Here is a 9962-nt window from a genome sequence, read left to right as displayed (position 1 = left end):
TTGCAAATATTTATTGCCACTTTCATTCACTTTGAAACAAGTGAAAATGTATGAACCCATTTTGTAGATTACAAACATGCAGCGGGTGAATTAAAGAACAGAAACACCTAACAGCATATTAATGTCAAGGAGCAAATAAGGAGAGCAGGACCACCCTTGCCTTCAGAGCAGCTACGTTTCATCAGACATGGTATGTCATCCTCCCCAGAACCTTGTGCAGAGAGATCCTGCACTATTCTTCTGAAAGAAAAGCCTCTGGTTCTCTCAAGGATGCAGGAGGTGATCGATACTCTGCACTCCAGAAAGTTCCATAAATATTCAATGATGCTCACATCTAATGACTCAGGGGACCAGTATGCGTGCTCCTTACAGCAAGCAATGTACCTTTGTAAGTTGGCCTTGGATACAGTCAGTTCCTGGTTTAATGTCCAGCTGTGTGATCTGAGATAGTACAGACTCCCTGGCACTGGATCCCAGAGGTGCTGACTCAGTTCTGTGGTAGTTTTTCAGGCTGCCCTTCGTTGGTGCTTCTGGTGACCACTGCTCCTCTTTGCCGATACAGTTTGTCTGTTTTGCTTTTGAAGTGGGTATTTTTGAACCAGTTTACTCTTGATTTACTGTATTTAATAATTCTACAGTTTTTCTGATCAATGCACCTGCAATTCAGTCCCGACTTTGGAACATCACACTTGAAGGTGCTCATTCTCAGATTTCTTATAGCTGACACACATAATGCCAACGCTATACAGTCTCAATATGACTCACATTACCTGCATTTGTTACTTCCTTTTTTCATGTGGTGTTTCCATTATTTTGTCCACCCTCTGTATGTACAGTATTATCAAAGTCTTTACAAGTATCTCACATATTTCACTAACCTGTATACCATAAACTCCTATTTCATATTTACAAATATTTGGTAAAACCCTGATTAATTTCAACAGCATTTTAAATAACCTTGGAACTATTTAAACATAGAGCACATTTATATTTTAAAATACTCAATACCAAAAAGTGGCCCATTTCTGCTTTGATCCAGAATTTTTTTTTTTTTTTGCTTAAAAGAAAACTTTGAAAATTTTACTGTCCTTTCAGTATTGACTTCACTAAGATAATAAAAGTATGGTCCCCAAGTTCACAATGTTACACAGAGTAACAAATATGGTTTAACAAGTACAAAAGCGGACATGATCCTAATTCTATCATGTACAGAGATGGAGGGTTTGGACGTCTGCTTGTGGGTCTTGTTCCGATCGTGTGCGTCCTGGGTGATACTGGGAGTTACTTGCCTTGTTCTGCTGCTGGCTTACGGGGGGGGGGGGTGCATATGGGGGGGGAGGGGGAGGGTCTGTGAGCGCATTCAGTCAGTTCATCAGTTTCTCGATGCACATGGAGGTGAGGATTTCGCAGTCCGGCAGGCTTCTATTCTGCAGATTGAAAAGGCCGCTTTAAGCTGTGTCAGAAGCACATCTGAAGCGGTCGTAGATTCCTGCTGTACCCTTGGTGATCCTGTCTGGCTGCTGGCTTCACTATCTGCCTTGGAGGCCACCTGCTCCACCTGGAAAAGCTGCCATGCGTCAGCCTTCAGACCAAAGATGGCCTTTTAGCTGAACCGAGAAGCAGAAGAGACCTGAAAACAGCTCCAATTCAACTATTCCCATTAGTACTATAATTATAGTTAATTGCAATTTAGCACGCTACTGACAGAAAGATTTCAATGCCATCTGTCATCACAAAACCCTTCCACTTGCCTGGGAACACTGTGCGTTTCCAAGAGCAACGTCTGCACAGCTGTAACACGACGCATGTTCAGCGGCCTGTATCCATCCTGCTAAGTACAGCTGTGTTCAGCAGCCGGTCATAGCTGACACACGAGAGCGCCGTGAACTCACCTGTAGGTTTCTGCCTCAAACCCCTTGGAACACACTGTCTGCGATTCCTGCATCAGGTCATCAGGTGGGAGTACAGCGAGAACGTTGATACCTCGGCTTCTACACGGCGCCCCCTGGTGGAACAAATAGGTATTCGAAGACTCACACTAGCAGGTAGAGTCTTGCGAGAACATGCTGGCAGCATTAGCCTGCCCCCTCCTGTTTCTTCACTTCATTACACAATTTTCATTAAAAAGTCACTTATGGAGTCCGAGCTTAAATGCTAACAACTATTGTCCTAATGAAATGATGCTTTATTTGTTATTTGCACAGTTCATTGGAATTCGGATCATGTTCCCATCCTGTCCCTGTTTGGTTTGTGTTCCTGTCCAGTGTGTGTTCCCGTCCGGCGTGTGTTCCTGTGTGGTTTGTGTTCCTGTCCAGTGTCTGTTCCCATTTGGTTTGCGTTCCTGTCCAGTGTGTGTTCCCATTTGGTTTGTGTTCCCAGTCAGTTTGTGTTCCTGTGTGTGTTACTGTCCAGTTTGTGTTCCCATCCGGTTTGTGTTCCTGTCCAGTGTGTGTTCCCATCCGGTTTGTATTCCTGTCCAGTGTGTGTTCCCATTCGGTTTGTATTCCTGTCCAGTGTGTGTTCCCATCCGGTTTGTGTTCCCATTCGGTTTGTATTCCTGTCCAGTGCGTGTTCCCATCTGGTTTGTGTTCCCAAACAATTTGTGTTCCTGTGTGGTATGTGCTCCCTTTCGGCGCACAATCAAATCTGGCACGTGTTCCCGTTTGCTTTGTGTTCTTATTAGGTTTGTGTTCCCGTCCGGTTTGTCTTCCTGTCCGGCACATGTTCACATTTGGTTCCTGCTCCCATTTGGTGAGTAAACAATGGACCTGGAGAGTGAAACCCAACCACATGGACAGAAAAGCCTTTCGGTTTCACCAGACTACAACGTCACTCAGGGAAGCAGAAGCTGAGATCACTGTGTGTCAGTGAGTCGACTAATTATAGTAAAGAAATTCCTCAGTTCGGTCTTCTGTATGTTTATCCTCCTGAGACCCCACCCATTCATTTATGTCCATTGTAGTGGACATGTTGTTTTTGCATCTATCTTTTCACATATTTATTCTTGTTGTACACTAAAGAGGACATGCTGTGAAATTAAAAATAAAAATAAATTTGAAAAAATCTAAATTGTTATTTCCTCCAAAGACAGATAACCTATAATTGAAGGACACTTTTTTCCTTGGGTCTCAGGAGGTTAAAAAAAAAAAGCAGGAAGCTCATTTGAGGATGGCTTGGACCTGCTCTGGAATAACTGGGTAGGAAAAGAACATCTTTGCTTCTAGACGCACCTCTGGGGTCCTCAGGCTGGTGCCACATGGTGCTGACCTGGGCCAGGGTCCTCCACAGCAGGTCCGGAGTGATGGAACCTGAACCCCCATCTGCAGTGTAGCAGGCAGAGTGATCAGCAATGAAGTCAGCAATGAAGTCAGCAATGCTCCCCCCCCCCCCCATGAACCCCCCCAGCAATGTGCCCCTGACTCTGTGGGGAGGCTTCCTGCACAGGTGTACAGCCAGCAGGTTGCCCGGCGACTCTGAGCACCAGCGCAGCAGACATGCAGCCGCAGCAGCGATTCTGGCCTGTGGGGGCGGGACCCGGAGCCAACAGAAGAGTGACAGGAAGTGCATTGTGCCCCCCAGGCGGTGACACATCCAGCGCGGGACACCACACTGTCACTGTGACTGATCACCGTGACGCACACTATTGTATTCAGTCATTATCTATTTCATTAGAAGTCGGCGCATCTCTCTGAAAAGCTCGTCTCTCCGAAAACAAAACCCGGTGCTATATGAGCATTTGTGCGGCTCACTGCAGAGGAATTACATCATCCTGATCGGGCTTAGATCTGCAACCTTCCTGCTGGGATGTTCTGCCCCTCACCTCACAAATGGAACACAGGGGGCGCTGCAGCCCGGTCCTCAGGGCCTCGCATGGCGGGCTAGCCCTCTCCCGTGCCCCTGGTGGTGTTAATACCCAGCAGGTTACAGCCACATTCACCGGGAGCAGGAAGCCCCCAGAGTTTCCAACGACAGCCTTAAAAACTCTGAAACAGAAACAGCACCATATGCCCCAGTTAACGCACAAGCAGACGGGTGTTTATGCAGTAATTAGCAGGACACCTCTGCTGACAGCCATGGAAGAAAAATCACCACACAAGGGGCTAATAAATTACATGAAACTGCAGCAGCCAGAGATGAGAAAGTACATTCTCTTGGACTCCTGCAGGACGCACAACGTACTAACCTGCATATCTGATCATAAACTCTAGTTCCATAACGTAGGAAATTTGGCTGGCTAAATACTCCTGAGAACTTCCTTGTAGTTCATGAAAGGCAACATTACAATATCCTTGAGAAAAGGAGAAGGCCACTTTGTATATCAGGAACATGCCATTTTGGTGACCCTATATGCCGTGTACACATGCATTAACAACCATGACCAGCAGAGGGTGCACAAGAGCTGAATTAGGAAGAAGCCCTGGACTCCAGCACCTTACACACCAACTCAACAGCAAAACTAAGCTGTCTTTAGCTGCTTCAGTGTGAGAAACAGCAAAAAGCTCCCCACCTTAAAGAGTGATAGCAAGTAAGACAATTGAGAAAGCGGGGTCAGCCAATCCCTGGTACAGCTAGAGGCCCCGTGTCAGGGGCCCAACTGTGAAATCATTCTGCCAGCCACAGGATCTGAACCAACATCCTTCTGGGTCCAAACCCACAGAGCCACACAGCGCCACCTGTCAGAGGGGGTATTGCATAAATTTTGTATATTATACAGTCTGAATCCTATAAGAATCTATCTGAATCTTGTTGTGTACTGTTTTCAACTTAAGATCTGTGTGGTGTTTATTATATGTTAAGTGTAGTCATTGTGAACAATTCACCACCACGAATTCTCATTCTAAAGTAGCTGGTAGGAGGAATCTGTACATCGGTCAAGGTGACCTTCAAACACGAAGTGACTCAGCTGATGGCCGTGTGACCTATAGTGAGAACAAATCATCCTGTGACAGATGAACACAGACGTGTCATAATTTGCCAGTCAGAGAAGACGTTTCCTTCTCCTGACACTTTCTGAGCAGCTGGCACGACGGCTGCGAGAGCTCCTGATCTGGGAAGCAGACGGCATCACCTTGAAGGTACAGAAGAAGCTGACAGCGTCCCCACCCCCCCCCCCCCCCATATCCGGGCATTTAATGCTGGTGGGTGAATCAGAAGAGGAGAGGAGCGAGGAAGCAGGAGAGAGAGGATTGCTGGCGTGTTCCTCTTTAATTATACCAACCACCCTCCCCTTATGCATAAAACATCACCCCCCCCCCCGCAGTTGTTTCTCCGGCTTCCATCCCCTGGCTGCCCTCGCTGTCCTTGCCCTGAGACAGAGCAGCGGGGGTGGGGGGGCACACCTCTCCCTGCCACCATCACACCGGTTCCACCTTCACACATCAACAGCTCTGTGCTACCCCGGGGAATTCCAGGGTTTTTTAAGGTTATGGGGGGGGGGGGGGCAGAAGAGGGGCTAACCTTATTATTCAGATGGAAGTGCCAGCTCGGGGTTTTGGTCAGGATCCAGAACAGATGCAGGTGGTCCGTCGCGGCGCCGACGAGGGGCGCCGTTCTCTCCATCGATCGTCCAGAGCCGCTCGGCAGAGTCCGTGTGGATCTGAGCCCGAACACCAGAGGGTGCTGTGAATCAGAAAATTAACAGCGTTGGGGTCCATTAACCACCCACTCACTGAATGTGCAAGTGACCCTGCAACTGGAGGCATGGTTGCAGGTGCCACTCAGAGAGAAGACGACAGGATGATGATGGTGGCATCTCATAACGAACCCGGGGGGTGTTAGACAGACATCAGACACTGGGTATGTAAGGGCAGTGCACTTCGCTGACATAAGGACCTTGCAGTTCAATAAATTGTAAAATTATTGGGGTCAAAAGAACTGCTCACCCTGGTCAGATTGTACTTACATGGACTAAACCTGAATTTTGGTGAACCACAAAATAATTTAGCCAATCTAAATAAAAAGTTGTACTATATTTGAATTTTGCACTTACATGTATTAAAGTACAGGGCAGCATGGTGGTGCACTGTTACCTCACACCTCTGGGACCAGGGTTCGAGTCTCCACCTGGGTTCCCTGTGTATGGAGTTTGCATTCTCTCCCCATGTCGTCGTGGGGTTTCCTCTGGGTACTCCAGTTTCCCCCCACAGTCCAAAGACATGCTGAGACTAATTGGAGTTATTAAATTGCCCATAGGTGTGCACGTGTGAGTGTGTGTACCCTGTGATGCGCTGGCCCCCCATCCTGGGTTGTTCCCTGCATCGTGCCTGTAGCTTCTGGGATAGGCTCTGAACCCCCCCACAACCCTGAAGGATAAGTGGTTTGGAAAATGGATGGATGATCTGTAATGTCAGTTTCCATTCACAGAGATATAATGAAGGTGGCTGTATGCTTCAGACGATATCAACGCCACTTTACAATGCTTACATTGTAAGAGCCTTAATCACCGCGGCGATGCAGAACTGGGGTGCGAACAGCGGCCCTTCCTGGTGGAATGTGGGACCGTGCTCATTCACAACATGTGGTCTAATCCCTCCACTCGAAGCAAGGATGACAGCCAAGACAAACCTCTAAGCCCTTGGATGCAGTGATGCGAGTGGCGTGGCTGAAGAGGATATCGGGTCCGGTTCTAGGTTAGCGTGACCCAGCAGTGTGACAGCTGACCACATGCAGGTGTGTTCAACCGACCTGTGAGGGAAGCATTGCAGCACCTGTTTAATCACAGACATCCTTATCGCCAACTGAATCAATGCTATTCTGAATGTTGAAAAAATACTAAAATATATAAAACTAAATTGCTAAAAAAAATCATACTCACAGTAACAATGGCTAAAAATGAAAATGGTTACCCTACATGTGAGATGGAGCCTTCTTGTTGCTATGGAAACCTCTATGGAAAATATGACCCGGAATCTGCAACATGCAGCGTTTAAACGCAACAGAAGTGCGGAACGAGGACTCACAGCAGTAACAGGCGTGCGGAGAGCCCCCGGCATCCAGCAGGGCCGCTTTACACACTTTGGGCTCCAGGAACCACATGCCAGGAACAGCGAAGTCTGCCCCCCGGTGGAGGTGCAGTTCACAGAAAAACGTCAGTTAAATACCACAGCCACACAGCACAACTATAATGCTAAGTTCTTCAGACCATTTACACTTGTATTTACAGTCGGTGTATTGCACCATGGGCTCCAGGATGCAGATTTACGGCTTTGTTTTTCCGCTATGCTAACGGAGATACCTACCAAAAGTGGCCGTGGGAGACAGGGATGAGCAAAGGGGTAAATCCACGTCTATCAGGGCCTTGGGAAGTTGCCCCTGAAGCCAGCAGCAGCTTCACACAGTCTGGGGGAGCGGAGAATATTTTACATTTCATTTAAAAGCAGGCACTTTTATCTGAAGCGAAATAATTCCACTGGACGTTACACATCTATATCTGGATTATTCAAAATTCTACTTCATGAATGACGACTATTATTTTGGATTTCCTCTGCCGGCCCCTGGAGGATGCGCTCCCCCTTTGCGTCTGGTTCCTCCCAAGATTTCTTCCTACTAGGGAGTTTTTCCTTGCCACTGTCCCATCTGCCTTACTCACTGGGGGCTTTGGGCAGGGATAATGTAAAGCGCTTTCAGACAACGTAATGTTATGAAAGTAAGCTATACAGAAATAAACTGACATTTTGAGAGACACTCCCTGGAGCACCTGGAGGATGGGCCAATCGCAAAATCATCCAGCTGGCTCTGGGATTTGAACCAGCAACCTACTGATCACAGACACAGCACTAACCCACTAATGGTACATAATGGTTCCTCAGAGTCCATTTCTGTACCTTAAAAGGTACAATTACCTACAGCTAAGAGTGCAATTGCCTGAACCTAGGGGGTACAGCCCCAATGACAAACAAAGGTACACATTTTTACCCTTTTTTCTCAGAATGTAGGATGGAGCAAAAACACGGACCGTCTGCAGTTCCCCGAGGACCAAGTTAATAAACACTGTCCTAATTAAACTTACTTTAATCAAAAAAGAAAACCAGGATTAGTTACTACACTCCCTGTCACATATGTCACAGTTCAAGAGGTTGCAGCACATATCAAACAGAAGTCAGAAATCAGAGCGGAAATTAGCATCCGATAAGACAGTGGTATTGTACGGCTTTACAGTCCTCGTCCTTTGGAACATCAGCCGGGACAGATGGCCACTCGGCACACAGACAGCACCGAGACGCAGGTGGCTGTTTGATCCACGCGCGTTTGCTGCAAGAGGCGAAATTAATCACCACCAGCGGAAGCAGATAATTCGAGGATTGCACCTCCGCCGTTTGCTGCGGCGTTTGATGCAGCGACACACCAGGTCTTTCTCTGGTACTATGCTGGCACTTAAAGTCCCAGAGAAGCTGATGTTTAATATCTCTGATATCTAAGTGAATGTACAAATTGCATACTCACTCATTTCTCAAACAATGAACTCTGGACAGAGCTGTGCTGTAATCAATTCAATTCAATTCAATTCATTTTTATATAACGCCTTTTATGACACAGCCTCCCCAAGGTGCTTTACATGGGTGTGTTGTAATACATTGCAACATCATTAAGACAGAATAATACAGAACAAGGGAAAAGGGAAGACAAAGAAATGAAAGAAGGAAATCCAGATGGCAACGAAGAAGAGGAACCAACAATCCCCCCCCCCCCTTTAGCTTGCTTGCTAAAAGGAAGGTGTAAAGTATAATCAGGGACAAAGCCAAAGTCCATCACACAGACCAGCAGCCACCTCTAGATCTTTTTCTCAAGGACGAGGAGTAGAAACTCACAACGCTGAGGTTTTGTCTCTTTGCCATACAAGTACCGAAAGTGAGAAAAACCTTCATAGCCACATTACACTTCCTGTAATTTCAGTTTTTCATTACCACGCGTTCCGAGGAACACAGTGAAATTCTTATGGCACAGTTGCAGGGGAGGGGACAGATGCACGGAGGACAATAGGAGAAACAGCGGTGTAGTAAGAGACAAAGTCACAAGGAGTAGCATACGAAGGCCGTGATTGTCGGACCTTACCTGTGTGTCTGTTTTGAGCAGCAGAATACAAGGCAGAGGTTTCATTGGTGGGACTGATAACCATTGGGTCTTGGTTAAGCAGCATAGACAGTAAAGTGACGGTTCCCTGGGTAGCAGCTTGGAGGAGGAGGTCGCGCCCGTCAGCCAGGGGGACGGGGCCACCGGGGCTGGGTGGGGGAACTACGGCGGGACACCAGCCTGGGAGTCAAAGTGACAACATTTACGGTGGGACCGCGTCACCGGCAGGCAAACCCCCAACCACAGCCTCCTGATACACCTCTCTCTGCAGACGCCGGTGCGGCCAAGTCTGTGATCATGCTGTCCTGAGCGTAAATATCACTCGTTGCTATGGTGACCCACCCAAAGCCACTGACAGCAGAGGGCGGACACACCAGATTCCTCAATGCCAATCAATCAAGCTCAACCTAGTGGGAAAGTGAAAGGCATTGTTATCTGGAGCTTCTAGAAGACAGGGGATTCAGCTCCAGGGTTTTACCTCATAAGGGCTTTCAGGACACATTAAGTATAAGACTAGACAAGAGAATGTGTGTGTTTCTGTCCTCGAAGGCCATCAGTGATGCTGCTGGCTACAATGACAGCATCCGCAGCCAGCCCTGGGGGCCACAAAGTCCAAAATATTCTGATATCCTTTCTAACACTGACTAACTGTCCTCAACTTATCAAACTGCAGGTCAGCAAGGAATTTGATTAAGAAACAGCGAAATTCCCCTGATATCTTCTGTGCATCCAGCACTGCCTAATTATAAAGTGCATTAGGCTCCTGGAAAAAAACAAGACTCCAATTTAAGTAAACAGCATGGCTGTAACATTTAAACAGGTGTGCACAATTGCAAAATGGAACTGACAAAAAACACCACATTCGCAGGCAAAAGTGAGGCATGTGTGAAATG

At 47.2% G+C, this 9962-nt stretch overlaps 1 protein-coding gene across 8 annotated transcripts in view; it reads right to left on the bottom strand.

Annotated features, from left to right (window-relative positions):
• Positions 1–1320: 1320 nt before the first annotated feature.
• Positions 1321–9962, bottom strand: part of LOC111842447 (cortactin-binding protein 2) — a 31949-nt gene continuing 23307 nt past the window's right edge. For 2 of the 8 annotated variants that reach the window (XM_023809072.2, XM_023809073.2), the window contains exons 6-12: positions 9052–9249; positions 7239–7338; positions 6960–7052; positions 6565–6684; positions 5458–5619; positions 3231–3320; positions 1321–2005 (exon numbers count right to left, since the gene is read on the bottom strand). In XM_023809072.2, coding sequence (XP_023664840.2) covers position 7052; positions 7239–7338; positions 9052–9249 — 299 coding nt within the window. In that variant the 3' untranslated portion in view covers positions 1321–2005; positions 3231–3320; positions 5458–5619; positions 6565–6684; positions 6960–7051. Of the gene's footprint in view, positions 2006–3230; positions 3321–3820; positions 3984–5457; positions 5620–6564; positions 6685–6959; positions 7053–7238; positions 7339–9051; positions 9250–9962 lie in introns of those variants that run through there. The other 6 variants (XM_023809074.2, XM_023809075.2, XM_023809076.2 and 3 more) reach the window with 6 other exon arrangements.

The sequence above is a fragment of the Paramormyrops kingsleyae genome, chromosome 1, assembly GCF_048594095.1.
Source record: "Paramormyrops kingsleyae isolate MSU_618 chromosome 1, PKINGS_0.4, whole genome shotgun sequence".
Classification (NCBI taxonomy): Eukaryota; Metazoa; Chordata; class Actinopteri; order Osteoglossiformes; family Mormyridae; genus Paramormyrops; species Paramormyrops kingsleyae.
Note: the sequence above shows the minus strand (reverse complement) of the source record. Positions and strands in the feature narration are given on the sequence as shown.